Source organism: Geotrypetes seraphini, chromosome 4 (genome assembly GCF_902459505.1).
Source record: "Geotrypetes seraphini chromosome 4, aGeoSer1.1, whole genome shotgun sequence".
Classification (NCBI taxonomy): domain Eukaryota; kingdom Metazoa; phylum Chordata; class Amphibia; order Gymnophiona; family Dermophiidae; genus Geotrypetes; species Geotrypetes seraphini.
Genome location: NC_047087.1, coordinates 196887237 through 196902794, shown reverse-complemented (window position 1 = coordinate 196902794; position 15558 = coordinate 196887237). Strand labels below are relative to the sequence as shown.

The following is a 15558-nucleotide window of genomic DNA, read 5'->3' as shown; positions in this document are numbered from 1 at the left end:
TTCTTTCCTTTACGGCTTTCCGTCCTGAAGGTTTGACTTGTATTTCTCTGTAAAACTGTCTTCTGTCTACCTCATCTGTTGTCTTTCTTCATAATCATCATCACCATCTTCATCATCTTAACATGACCATCATTGCTGGCATGGTCCCCACTGGTCATGCCGATGAGGCCTTACAGGGTGAAACATTCGCCATTCGTGGTCATTGTGTAGCCTTTGCAGACTGAATATGAGTCCCTCAGCTGTGTCCTGCAGCAGGGTGGAAGGTAGAGGAACTGCTTTCCTTCTATATACATGTAATATACTGGAACAGGAGAAAGAGGAACTGTGGAACCTGTGAGAAGAAGTAGAGACATCTTTAATTCCCTTTTCCTATAAGAATGATCTGTCGTTGTTGAATTCTTTCTTTGTTTTTTCCTGTTGCTCTATCTTCCATTTTCTTGGCCTTTGAAAAAATAAATAAATAAAGCCAAAAATGAAATAAATATAGAAGGGGTGAAAAGTTATACAATTCTAAGGGTCTATAAGGAGTTATGTCAAAAATATGTCTAGAAGTGAACAATTTTGCAATCCTGTGCCCAGCTGTTTTATATGCTTCCCAAAATTCTGTGTTATTTAACCTGCCAGGAATGGTTCCTGGATGTTTAAATAACACTTAGCCGGTTAACCGTGAATATTCAGCAAGAAATAGCTGCTGAATATTCACAATCAGCAGCTATCCCAGTCACCAACTACGGTATGTTGCACAACATAGCCTGTTGGCACCAATATTCTTTGACTGACAGGTTAAATTTAGCAGCAAGATAGACCCGCATAAATAGCAGGTCTACCTGTGGTCACTATTATCTAGCGGTCAGCTGCTGAATATCAGCTCAACTATCTATGTCAAAAGTAGCTAAAAATTGACCGTAAATTCAATGCTGGTTGCCAGATATGGCCTAGCATTGAATTTCCAGATTCACCGACGACCATCGGAGTCACCCTGGCTAACGCCCGTGGTCTGAATATCAGCCCCATACTCTCCTTTTTTTCACTGCTCTGTTATAATGGTTCATAGTCGCACACGAGACACCAACGTGCCGACAATGGAGGGCAGATAATTCAGCGCAAGACACCAGTGCGCCGTGAGAAAACTTAGTTTTAAAGAGCTCCGAAGCGGGGTGTGAATGGGTTACTCCCCCACACACTTTACTGCATAGTGTTCGCGCTGCTGTTGGGGGGTTTAGGGGGTTGGAACCCTCCATTATAGAGAAAACAGAACTTTTTCCAATTTGGGAGAGGAAAAGTTCTGTTTTCTCTATAATGTGGGGGGTTGCACCCCCCATACTCCCCCCCCCCCCAATGGTAGCGCGAACAGTATGCAGTAAAGTGGGAGGGTTCCTCTCACACCCCCCGTCGGAGCTCTTTAAAACTAAGTTTTCCCGTGGTGCAATTGTGTCTTGTGCCGAATTGTCAGCGCTCGATTGTCAGCACGCTGGTGTCTGGTGCACAATTGTCCCGTCATCGTTATAATCTAAATTCCTCGATACTTAGAGGGCAAATTTCAAAGCCCTTTTATCAAGGTAAATCAGTCTGACTGAATATAATGCACCTCTGCCAGTTAAGAGTACTGCAGGCCCCCATGGAAGGCAATAATAAAAATATTTACACATAGCTGAACATTCATTTACTCCCATAAAAATGCATTATGGTTACTGTGCCCCTCCTTAAGCGCAGTTAAAAGTATGCACACTGTTCACAGAGTGTGTGGATTTACTGTTGTAAAAAGGGGGATATTGACAGGTTTGGGGAGTCAAAAGTACATGCGGAGATTGCATTTTCCAATCATGGTGGCTGCCATATTCTTATTACAGTAAGAACTGCATGTACATAGCTTGTGTGGTTGAATCCTCACTCTCTTATGTTGAAATTTTGAATAAACCCTGACCCTTACATTTTTACTTTCTGCAAGATGATTGTGTGCTTGAAAGTATGCACAAATGTTTGGAAACCATCTATTTGGAAGGGTTTCTCCTACCTCTCCCCAACCTAGACTGCCTGGGAATGACCCATTTTTGCCACACTTTGAGGGGTATAGCTTTCACCCCTGGGGAATCTAATCGGGTAACTTCTTAGTTACTTGACTGGATCCCTTTAAAATTTGCCTCCCCATGCAGAAAGCATAATTCAAACATTGCATTTAATGGTTATAGAATCATTTACCATTTCTACAGAGAAGATCTCTTCTTGAGATCTGCATTAGTTTTAAAAGGTCTTTCCTTTATGGAAAATTGTCCAAACGTTTGATTGCTTTTGCATATTTCCATATAAACACTGCACTGCTAGACAGTTTCAGGATGCTGATAGTTTTACAAAATCTGCTCAAGAATATGGATGACTCTTTTATAGTTTCCAGCAATAAATACTTTGCTAGTCATGGAAGAGGTCTGGAATAATGTTGTGAAGGCATAATCACAGCTTTCATAAAATAGTTACATAGCTTGGTGTTTGAAATCAGCCTTTTGGGAGCCCATAAAATAAATGGCAAAGGTAAAACAAATCCCCTTCAAAAAAATAAAATAATAAAACACTCTATGTTAGTTGGGTTGTGGGTGATGGAAGATTTAAAAAAAGGCTTCTGCTTATTCACAACATATCATTAGCTGTGTGCTGTCTGGTTTTATAGGAGCAGTGATGGTGAAGAACACTTTAAACAGGGAGCTGGTGGCCACCTATGAAGTCACCATTTCTGTCCATGATAATGCCAGTGACATTGTTGAGCGCTCGGTCAGTGTGCCAAATGGTAAGTCAGTTCAGATGTGGTGGAAAAAGTAAAATCAAGTTGCATTTCCAAAGTAGTGTGTACTTTTAAAGGATTTCCTTTCATTTCCTGTTCGGTTTCTGGAACCCTAAGAGTCACATTCAACCTCCCAGTCACCTTTTCAGTGACTGATTCTTTCATTTGTTTTGTTTGGTTTTTTTCCTCCCTTGTTTTGTATTTTTTTCTGTATAATGATGGAAATGCCAAAATACAATGATTTTCAAGCTCATTTTTCATCTGTTTTTACCCTTGTCCCTGTCTAGTTTAAGAGAGGAAATAAAATACAAGCCATTGCTTGCCCTGGGATTGGTAACATAGAATGTTGCTACTATTTGGGTTTTTGCCAGGTACTTGTGACCTGGATTAGCTACCATGGAAACAGGATAATGGGCTAGATAGACTATTAGTCTGACCCAATATGGCTATTCTTATGTTCTTATGTAAATATTAAACACAATAAAGGATTTCTATGAACAATGTAGAAAAGAAACAATCTCCCGGAGGAAGTGGTAGAGACAGAGATTGTGTCTGAATTTAAGAAGGTGTGAGATAGGCAGGTGGGATTTCTTAAAGAGAGAAAAAGATAATGGTTACTACGGATGGGCAAAAGGGCCATTTGGCCTTTATCTGCCATCATGTTTCTATGTTTAAAAGTGTCACTGAGCACATTTCCATACACTTTGATAACATGACCCAATACTTAATAACTGAGGGGATAATATTCAGTACCAGAATAAAGAAGATGATGAAGTGAGATTAAATGGAACCTTCCACAAATATAGATCAATCCACTTCAGAGTGGACTCTATAGGAAAGGGGACAGCACATACATATATGATGTTGAAATTAAAAGGGTTAATGTCTTGAACATTAACCCTTATTGCCACCTCCTCCTTGATGTTTTGCAGAAAAACTTACTGTTGCTAATTTACTTTATGATTGAATTTTAATAAAGCATTGTAACAGTAAGTTTTGTCACTTATCTTTATTATGCAGAATTACTAGCCAGCTCGACGGGACCCATTTTGCCATGCAGTGGCTTTATCAAGGGTTCTAGAGGAGCTATTTTCAAGCATCCATCCTCATTTTGGGGTTAGGTTTGAAAATAGTTCCTCTAGAACTCTTGATAAAGCCAATGTATGGTGAAATGGGTCCCGTCGGGCTGGCTAGTAATTCTGCATAATAAAGATAAGTGACAAAATTTACTGTGACGATGCTTTATTAAAATTCAATCATAAAGTAAATTAGCAACAGTAAGATTTTTGCAAAACATCAAGGAGGAGGTGGCAATAAGGGTTAATGATCAAGACATTAACCCTTTTAATTTCAACATCATATATGTATGTGCTGCCCCCCTTTCCTATAGAGTCCACTCTGAAGTGGGATAATATTCAGCCCTTGGGGAGGGGTAAACTAACCCTGAATATTCAATGATGGGGAATGTGTGGCTCCCAGCTTTGAATATCTAGGTATGTGCATTGGCCCGGAAATTAACTGGGCATCTGCAGATATTTAGGCCAGTGCCAAGTTAACTGGATGCTTAGAGTAGGACAGCCTTTTTGCTGTCTTTATGCACTTACTTAGCTTGTTAGTGGACCAAATATTGGTACGAAAGCTAAATAGTGGCTCTGCTCAAACTCTACCCCTGTACCACACCTAAACTATCTGGTTAGGGAATGGTCAGTTAGCTGAGATATTCAGCAATACTGTCTGGTTAAATGACCTTGAATATTAGTGGTTGGCCTACTTCAGGAAACGGGAGAAAGATTGGCTCTTCTCCAAAGCCTTTAATGGAAGACGCAGCTAACCTGCTAGCCACACACACAAGGACTAATACCAGTTGCATATATAGTAGCAGGACCTGCTTATCCATACCTATCCTAGCAGAGATTATATTCATGTACGTATCTTTCTGATTTCACGTGCAACTTTCTGTAATTTAGTCCCCCTTATTTTCTAATGCCTGTTACTCTATTTTATCTATGTATTCCACCTTTGTTTACACGCTTTGTGCCATATTGTGTTGACATTGTAAGTAGCATACTATGGGCTAGATTCACTAAGCAAACCAATTGTGTACCGATCGGTTTGCGACCCCTTTGCGACCCGATTTCCTTCCGACCCGATTCACTAACCTCTGTCCCGATCATCCTCCGATCCGCACATGCAAATGAGGGGGAACAGCATTGAAATGATGGCAGGCAGTGATTCACAAACAAAAACCCTGCAACACCGACTGGGCTGGCCGATCACAAACAAGCGACTGCTGGGGACCAGTCATTCACAGCTTTCCGACTGCCATCTCCTGCTCTGCCTGCTGTCTTTCCAGCTCTCTGCCCCCGACTCTCCTGCTCTTTCTGCTGCGATTTTCTCCTGCTGCCCTGCTCTGTCCCGACTCCCTGAATCTGCTCTCCTGCTCCTTGCCCTGGCTTTCCCCCGCAGTGCGAGTCTGTGGTTTTAACCCGCGGGTTTAAAGTAGGTTAAAACCATGGGCTCGTGGGGCTAGTAAAAAAGTTTTTAAAAAAGTCACGGCTCTTAGATCATCTTCAAATGATCTGCACATGCGTTGGGATCGCTACAGAGCGATCCCGACAGTCGGTTGTGAGCGTGATTCCGATCACCCTCATTTGCATGATGGCAATTCGTGAATCAGCCCCCCCGGACACGGATCGGATCTGATCCGTGCCCTTAGTGAATCTAGCCCTATGCCATTATGGGGGGAATTCACTATGGCTGCTAACTGATTTAGCAAGCACTAATGATTAGCACGCGTTAAATGCTAATATGCCTATTATTTTCCTATGAGCATTGTAGTGTGGTTAGCGCCTCTTGATGAATTCCCCCTATATGTATTATATGAATATTTTTACTGCTGTAATTGTCTGTTGCTGTTGTCTATGTTCGGCTTATTCTCGCTGTACATTGCCTTCAAAAAGGTGGTAAATCATAATAAATAAAAATAAGAAGATGCCAGAGAAATAAAACATCCCTCCTGTTCAGAACTGGTTGCATAGAAATAAAGGTTAACAAATAAAAGCCAAAAATATAGCAGCTGATACCTTTTTTTATTGGACTAATAATAATAATAACAGTTCATACACTGCAGGCCCGTGAAGTTCTTTGCGGTTTACAATGATTAAAAGATGCTTCAGATTGAGTAGAATTAACAAAGTTAAGGGTTAGAGATTAACTGATCTAGAGATCAGTTGTTGTGGACTAAGATTGTATAGGTCAATTACCTAAATATTTCAGGAACAGATATGTAATAGGCATAAGCAGTTGTTCCAGATCTTTACCCCATAATGCTGCTTGATGTGAGAAAAGATGTTGATGATGTCTTTTAAATTTACATCCTCTAACCAGGGCAGGATTAATTCATCGAGGGCCCCTAGGCACACAAGTACACTGGGCCCCCTACTCCGCCCCACCCCACCATACGCCCAGGCGGAAACAGGAAGCTGCGTCAGAGGGAAGTTTTGGGCAAGCAGGACCGCTTGCAAAATTACAGTTCCCGTTGCCTTTATTACCTGCGTTGCTTGCTTGTCTTACTTTCCGTCGATGGGGGGGTGGAGCCGCATTGTTGATCGGGGGGCCCCGCATTGCCAATCCGGGGGGGGGGGCCCGCATTGCCAATTGATGCTGGAGGGGCCCATCACCGTTTGGAAAAAACAATGTTGATGCCCTCCTTCATTGGGCCCCCGTGACCATTTCGGACCCTAGGCACGTGCCTACTGGGCCTATTGGTTAATCCTGCCCTGCCTCTAACCGGTAGAGAAACAAAATTCAGATGTGAGCTTCTCTTATGTATGTTGGTTGTGAAAGAGAAAAGGTTAGTTATACATTTAGGGACTAAACCGTATAGTACCTTAAAGCAGAAACATCCAAACTTGAATTTCAAATGTGCCTCCATTGGCCGCCAGTGTAGAAGTCGGTAGGAAGGTGTTACATGATCGAACTTCTAAAATCCACAAAGTAGCTTGACCACCGCACTTTGCCAAATAGGCGATGTTACAGTAATCAAGTTGTCTTAGTATAAGGGATTGTACCAGAATTCTAAATGATGAAACATCAAAGTATGCTCTAATGGACCGAAGCTTCCAGAGGCTGAGGAAACTATTTCTAACCAAGGAGTCCACCTGGTCTTTCATGGTCCAATGTTACACCCAATACCTTCATAGTAGATTGAATAGGATAGCTAAGACTATGTTTTAGTGTCAAGTGGGTGTGGCGAAGCAAAAAAAAAAAATTGTTTTTTCTGAATTAAGCTTTAGTCTGAAGTCAATCATCCATTGCTCCATCAAACTTAGTACTTCTGTTGCTTTAGGGGCAGCTTCCGAGACAGAGGTAGCGAATGGAATAATGATCGTAAAGTCATCTGCGTAGCTAAATAATTTTATCCCCAGTCTCATTTCTTGATTGTGCTACTTGGGGCTTCATCTGCTGCCATATAAAGTTCCACTGTCAGAAACAAGACTGTTACACTTCTGGCCTCTAGAGCTCTCTTACCCCTTCTTTTACTAAGGTGCACTATGCTTTTTAGCGCACAGTAAATATTAGCATACGCTAATCACGCGCTAAATGCTATCCTATGGATGCTTTAGCGGTTAGCGCACGCGTTGAGTTAGCGCGTGCTAAACGTGCGATAAAATGCTTAGCACAGCTTAGTAAAAGAGGATCTTAGTTTAAGCATACCAGATCCTGAAATCAAGACTGGAGGACTCAGACTCGATGGAGTTTGGAAGCTATTTGACAAGAGGATTTTGGAGGTTTCAGTGCTCCTCCAGTTTCACATCAAGGGTACTTATAGGGGTTTATCAGTTTTAACAGATAATCATAAATGGATTTTGAAAAATTGCAAGAGGACCTTACGAGACTAGGAATCCAAATGTTAGATGACATTTAATGTCAATGCAAAATGATGCATGTAGGGAAGAGGAACCCAAATTGTACATGATGCAAAGTTCCATATTTGAAGTCACTGTCCAGGAAAAGGATTTAGGCACCATTGATGATGTTCTGTTGAAATCCTCTGCTCAGTGTGCAGTAGTGACCAAGAAAGCAAACACAATGCTAGGAATTATTAGGAAACAAATGGAAAACAAAAATTAGAATGTTATAACGTCTCTGCATGGCTCCATGGTATGGCCTCACCTCAAATATTCTGGTCACCGCATCTTAAAAAACACATAATAGAAATTAAAAAGGTACAAGAAAATGATGAAAATGATAAATGGGATGGAACAGCTTCCCTCTGAGGAAATGCTAAAGAAGAGACAGTTCAAGAGAGATATGATAGAGGTCTATAAAATACTGAGGGGAGTGGAACAAGTAGATGGAAACTGCTTGTTTACTATTTCCTAAAATATAAGGACTAAGGAGCATGCAATGAAGCTACTAAGTAGTAAATGTAAATCAAATCAGAGAAAATATATCTTCATTCATCATGTATTAAACAGTACAATTTGTTGCCAGAAAATGTGGTAAAAGTAGTTGTTAAAACTGTTCGAAGAAGTTCCTAAAAGAAAAATCCATAAATCATTATGAACTCAGAAAAATCTATTGCTTATTCTTGGGATAAGTAGCATAAAATCTGCTTTAATAATAATAATAATAATAATATTTATGTATATTCTGCATTATCTTAACATTCTACACGAAGAACAATGAACTTACAAAAACAATAGTCAGGCATTCAATATTAAAACAACACATTTCCAAGTTTGCCTAACTTCAGCAGCTCGCTTCACAATTTACTGACATAAATCACTCTGGCCCCCTCGGGAACAAGTGCCATGCGTCAAATGCTGTGATGCCCATTCAATCCCTTTGGGCATCAGAGCATTTACCTTGATGGCCCCCGCTGACAGTTTTAGTAAAAGAGGGGATCTATAAATAAAAATCCAGCCAGCTAATATATCAAAATTACATGGTTCTTCTTTAGCCTCTTACACTTCTCCCTCCGTATTCGCGGATCCAGCACTCGCGGTTTCGCTTATTCGTGATTTTTTTGTCAGCCTGATCCGCCCCCCCCAAATTACATCATCCAATCACCAATATAAAAATTTTGCAAACCCCAAACCCATGTACAGGCAGTGCCGGTTCCACCAAGCTTGAGAAACGGAAGCACTAAAAGCCGGTTTGACAGTTGGGGATCTCGCCCAATGGGAGAGGTAGAAGGTTTCAAAAAATCTCATCTGGCCAATAGGAGCGTGGGTGGGTGCTGCGGGTCCGGGGTTTAGGTTGCGGGTCAGGCTGTATGCGCCTTGGTGTAGCAGTTTAATGGCAGCACAGCCGGAGTGCGGACTGCGATGAGACAGAAAGTCGGGCTCCTCTCATCGCTGGGAATTTAAAGTGGCCGCAGCAACCCGTATGTGGAAAGAGGGAGGGCTTGTCAGCGTGGTGCAACAGGAGCACTGCTTAGAGATGGTGCCTCCAGGAGTGAGCCTCAGCGTGCAGCAGATAAGGCTTTCAAGTGCGAGCCTGCAGCTGCTTCCAATCTGCCCACTTCTCCCTTTCAGCTCAATCCCGGCACTCTGTGTGAGTCTTTCTGCCCTCTGGAGCCTGCTAGCTGTTGTTCGCAGTTTTTCCTTATTTGCGGGTTAGTCAATCCCCTAATCACCGCGAATACGAAGGGAGAAGTGCACATACACCCTATGATTGATGAAAAAGATAGGTCTTCAAATCCTTCTTAAATTGTGCTAGATTCTGAATTACTCTTAACTCGCTTTGAATTTTGATAAGGCGGTATATCAAATTTTCAAATAAACCTGAAACCTGGAATTCCACAATCAAGGGCCAACAACAGAGAAAACAGTCAGACTGAACGAAAAGAAGGAATGTCTAATAAATGTTGTTTGCACTGATCTCAATGTGTTCTGTGGCTGATAAAGTTTCAAACTAAGGGGTCTTTTTGCTAAGGCGCGTTAACTGATTTAGCACACGCTAAATGCTACCGTGCCCATTATATTCTATGGAGGCGCTAGCATTTAGTGTGCGCTAATCATTTGCGCACGCTAAATCAGTTAACACGCCTTAGTAAAAGGACCCCTAATGATACAATCACAGAAATACAATTAGTTAAAACTGGTGTAAGTGTTAACACCTGATTGCTACAGATACATGTATAACATGTAATATTTTATAATTTGGATTTCCTGTGCAAAATACACTTGAGAAACTTTTTTTTTTTTTTTTAGCATGAGGGTTGACACACTTTTTTGGAGTATTTGATATACCTGTTACTGCTGGATTTTGGTTCTCATGTTGCTGGGTATTCTGCAGTTGGTTCTGATACAGATGATGTACTGTGCCTTTTTCCTATATGTGTTTGCCCGGATACTTTTAATAGAGACATTTGGAGCATTGAGATCAAATTACTGTGTCTCAATGGCCATGAATTTGTCTTGGAGGATGAGATGTACAATGTCTGCATCTATGAGACGAACATGTTTTTTTCTGTTGCATAGAGCATTCTGAACCCCTGTTCGTTTACAAAAATTAGATTGCTCTAAGTTTGATAGATGTTGGCATTGTCATGTTGAAGCAGGGACTTTAGACCATTTATTGTTTTATTGTCCATTTATTATGGATTTTTGGAAATCAATTTGGGGCCAAATTAATAGTTTATTAGAAAATCATGTGGCATTATCGTATGATACAGTACTATTTGGAATATCTATGAGGGCTAAGAGCCAAATATCTTCCAAAAATAATAAACTCTTACTTATTTTAACAGGAGTTGCCATACAACAAATAACATGCAATTGGAAAAATTGGAATAGATTAAAGTACAGTTTTTGGTGGAATTCAGTGTGTCACATTTATAAAATGGAAAGAATATTAGCTATTCAGAAAGGAAATTTTAATAACTTTCAAGATGTGTGGGGACCATTAACAAATTATTGCAATGAATAAGTATTATTTTCCCTGATTTGTACAAATGTAAGAATGGGGTGGGGGGAGAGGGGATTTTATTATATGGTATAAGCGTTATGAGATGTTGAAAGGATGGGAGGGAAAGGGATAATTCTATTTAAATATGAAGAATTGTAGAATTTCAAGTTATATTTAAGTTAAAATGGTTGATACCTTTTGATGCACTTGATGTAAGTTATAAAAATGAATAAAGAATTACAATATATATATATATTTAAAAAACATGCATTTTAATTTGGTATGTGGTAATGGTTTCAGTCAAAACCATTTAAGTACTGAACGACTGGTAGAACCCAGTGGCAAAACTGGGTTAAAGCCATATTAATGCTTATGCCATTAGACAGTAGTGCTTATTTGTCTTGCTAGTATTTTCTTGGACAAGTGTACAGCGCTTAAATGTTACTATTCTATGCATTTATATATATAAGGGGCTCATAAATAGAACCTCAAATATAGAAGTGCCCTTTAAGTATACAACTTGCCTTTGTAAAATAACCCTGCTTCTGATTTTTAAGCATTATGCATTGATTTGTAGGTCTAAACTAATACAGTCTTGTTCTGTTTCTCTTTCACTTATCCCTTCCTTTTATCATCCTTTTTTTTAAATTCCATTTTCCTGTTCACTTTGTTGCTGGTGCCTTTTTTCTCTTGTCTGCCTTTTCTCTTTCCTCTTTCCTCTACTTGTCTCTTGCCTTTTATCTTGGTTGTCCGACAGCTAAGCTGACAGTGAATGTCCTGGATGTCAACGACAATGCCCCTCGCTTCCGCCCTTTTGGGGTGACACAGTTTGCTGATAGAATTTTGGAAGGTGCCACCCCGGGGACAACACTGCTTTCCGTATCAGCTGTGGATCCAGATAAAGGTCCAAATGGACAAATCACATACTCGCTGCTGAATCTCGCACCAGCAGGTTATGTCCAACTTGAAGACCCTATGGCAGGTATGTGAGCATGAAGAACCACTTAATCTTGCTTGAACCCTTTGTTTCTATAAAGGGTAGGAAATAGATTCAAAGATTAGATTTAATAAAATGCATTATTGTGCTCGCGCCTGCTAATCTATTTATTTATTCAATTTTTAATACCGTTCTCCCAAGGAAGCTCAAAATGGTTTCCATGAATTCATGCAGGTACTCAAGCATTTTCCACTGTCTGTCCCGTCGGGCTCACGATCTTTCTAATGTACCTGGGACAATGGGGGGATTAAGTGACTTGCCCAGGGTCACAAGGAGCAGCATGAGTTTGAAACCTTATTTAATTTTTTCTCGCCTCTCTCCTGACCACATTACATTCAAGAAACATGTAAAGTGGTCAGTAGAGAGGCGAGAAAAAATGAAATAGGGTTAACACCTTGATAAAGCTACCTAGCGAAACATGTCATGTCGGTGAAACACCCTATCGGTGAGACCACATAGACATAAGCTAAGTAACATTGTTTATTCACATATCAGTGATGATAAAAGCACTTATTTAAGAGTATTAAATATAGTGTAGAAAATTTGATCTAGTGACGAGGCAGCACGTAAAGCCCGAGGCAATGAAGGTTTGAGCCTCTGGTGGTACTTCTGAGGATCTGGTTCTAAGAGTCCAGATCTACGGATGAGTGATTCAGTATATCCCAAAGGCTAACATATTCACAACAAGGCCCCTACATAGGAAACCGCAACTACAAGCAACCACAAACTTAAATAAATGTAGACAAAAATCAAACTTAAACCTCAAGAAGCCATATGCAGTTCAACACCAGGTAAAGAGAAACAGCACTCTACACTTTGAAATATAAAAAGAAAGCAGTGTAAATTTACAGTAAAACTGCATTTTCTGTTCATGAAATTAAAAATAAAATTATTTTTTTCTACCTTTGTCTGGCTATTTTATTTATATTTATCCCAGTTTCCAGTTTCTGGTTTCTTTTGTCTTTTCTTAATTTTCTTTCAGGGTCTTCTTTTTCTCTCCATCACTTCCTCTTCTTTATCTATTTCTGACTTTAACCTTTTCCTTTCAGTTTTCCTCCATTTATTTTTCTGCGTCTCTATCTGCTTCTATTGACAGCTTTCCATCTCCCTCATCCTATTATTCTCCAGTTTTGCGGGGGAGTTTTGCTAATTCTTCCCTATCTCCCCCTTCCATCATCTTCTCTTTCTCTCCCTATTTCTCCCTTTATTTTCACTCTTCTAAACAGTATCTTCTGTCTTGCCCCCTCCAACCAGCATATCCTCTCCCCTCATTCCTCCAACACCACATATCAAATTTCAAGTTTATTAGGTTTTTATATACAACCTATCAAGGTTATTTAAGCAGTTTTACAATCAGGTACTCAAGCATTTTCCCTATCTGTCCTGGTGGCCTCACAATCTATCTAACGTACCTGGGGCTATCTCTCCCTCCACCCCCATCACCCTTTCCCTTTGCCACTTCCAGTACTACCTACCTGGGGCTCTGACTGTGGGGAATGGAGTTGCGGGATTCCAAGTTTATTTGTAATTTGATAGACCGGCCATCAACAAGTATCTGGTTAGTTTACAGAGCTAAAATTAACACTTTAAAATAATTAAGAGGAAAAATTAAAAATTAAATTATTTAAAATAAAAAAAGGGGGAGAAGTAAACTAGACAAAGACGACTGGGTGATAAGGGAGTTGAAACTAAAGGTAACAAGGGAGGGAAGGTTTCATAAATACATCGAGGTTGAAAGTAAAATTAAAATGGAGGAACAAGGGGGAAGGGAAAAAACAAATAGGGAGTGGAGGTCACTTCTTAAAAGCGAGGCAGGCCCGATATGTGAGGCAGGCAATTGATTTCTTCCAGCGATGGTCTTCTATGCTGTTTGCCAGCCGCCGAGAAGGGGAGGAGTGAGTGGCGAATCTGGATTGCAATGAGCCCTGCCTTCGGTCCCAGTCCTGGTCCCGCTAAACCAGCTGGCAATGAAGAAGCCAGATGCCACAGGGGCCTTCCCTCTTGACAAGTCACTTTAGGCTCTGGCGGTCTCGATCCTGCCCCCCTCTGGTTACTTCCTGATTTTGAGGGGCAGGATTGAGACCGGCAGAGCCTATAGTGACTTGGCAAGAGGGACGGCCCCTGTGGCATATGGCTTCTTTATTGCCAGCTGGTTTAGCAGGAACGGGACCAAATGCAGGGCTCATCGCAATCCAGATGCGCCACTGAATCCTCATTCCCCCTCCTCCCAGCTGTCAGAAAACAGCATGAACAACCGCTGTGGCCGTTGGCAGGAGGAATCAGCTGCTTACCTCATTTCTGGCCTGCCCTGGACTCCCACAGCCAGACCCCTGGTAGGTTTAAATTCTGATATATATATATTTTTTTTTAGTTAGAGAAGTACTCAAGTGTAGATTTGAATATAACATATCCATTTTTTTGGCCCAAAAATCTCAGTTTATATTCAAGTATGTACGGTATGATTTTAGAGCAGTTTGTACACTTCTTAAACATGGTTTCTGTTATCATCCAGATATATTAAATATAATAATTTCTTTCTTTCAGCTCTCTTATTTCAGTTGCTATTATCAAGAATCACTCCTCTCTCTTACTGTTTCCTACTTTGTTTCTTCTGCTATGATAGTCTGGGACGGTCATATTCTAATCCTCATTTTCATGGCTCTGAAAGTCAATGATAGCAAAGCAATGACACATGCTTCTGATTCTCCTGTGAAATTTGCTTTTTTTTTCAGGAAAGATCATTGCAAACAGAACAGTGGATTATGAACAGGTGCAGTGGTTGAATTTCACTATCAGAGCTTCCGATAATGGGTCTCCCCGGAAATCAGCTGAGGTCCCAGTATACCTACAAATTGTGGATATCAATGACAACAATCCCATCTTCACACAAACATCTTACCAGGTAAGGCTGGGGCAACCCATGGAGAGTGCAGAGGTTTAGCTTAGGTATTGTGAAGCATGTAATACAAAAAATACATTTATTTAACCATATTGGGCTGGAGCAAGTTTCATGTTTTTATTAAAATTTGATGCAGTCGCTTATAAATTTTCTAAGCGAGTTAACAATTTAAAATGGGGGGAGTTCAAAATTTTTTAAAAAAACACCAATAACAATACAAATATCATAAAAGAAGATAAAACAAAATTAGTTGAATGGCGTACTTAATATTAAACAAATTAGTCTAAAACTTACAGGAAACAAAAGGTAGATGGGGAGGAAATACAATTGAAGAATAGGAAAGAGAACATTGAAGGGAAGAACAAAAGGAGGGGAAATACTGTTTATTGTTTCTTTGGAAAGTTTGAAATGCAGAATAAATGAAAAGAGATTAGATATCAAAGGCTTCTTTAAACAGATGGCTCTTGAGAAGACCTTTAAGCGGTCTAAGTATTTTCTTCCCTCACAAGAGCAGGCAGACTGTTCCAAAGTTGAGGGGCAACCATGGAAAAGATGTCTTGACGTTTGGTGCTGATAGTTCATGAGGGAATGGTAAGTAATTTATGGTCTGAGCATCTGAGGAGACGTGTCGGCTCATATGGGATCAGTTCTAAATCTGCAGTCACTAAGGTGCATGCCCTTCTGTCTACTGGAGATGTGCCTGATTTTATGTAATGTTTTAATGTAAAGTAGCAATGAATGATTAAACTTGAAATTCATCCAAACTAGAGGTTGAGTTTAATTCAGATTACACTGATATCACGTCTATTGAATCTGAGCCAGCTTAGCTGCTCTCACCAGAATGAAGATTTGACCGATAGTTTTGATGCAGCTAATTAAACTTGGAACAAGGATGACTAACTTGGCACATGCCACTTTTGTGGTTGCAGTGGACAATTGTAGCAGGTGCTCTCCCATTCTAATTAACATAAT

General features: G+C 40.3%; 1 protein-coding gene across 1 annotated transcript in view; it reads left to right on the top strand.

The window, feature by feature from the left end:
* Positions 1–15558, top strand: part of CDH23 (cadherin related 23) — a 1673137-nt gene that overhangs the window by 1524055 nt on the left and 133524 nt on the right. Inside the window, exons 48-50 of the mRNA XM_033942780.1 lie at positions 2663–2779; positions 11448–11672; positions 14420–14589. Coding sequence (XP_033798671.1) covers positions 2663–2779; positions 11448–11672; positions 14420–14589 — 512 coding nt within the window. The remainder of the gene's footprint in view (positions 1–2662; positions 2780–11447; positions 11673–14419; positions 14590–15558) is intronic.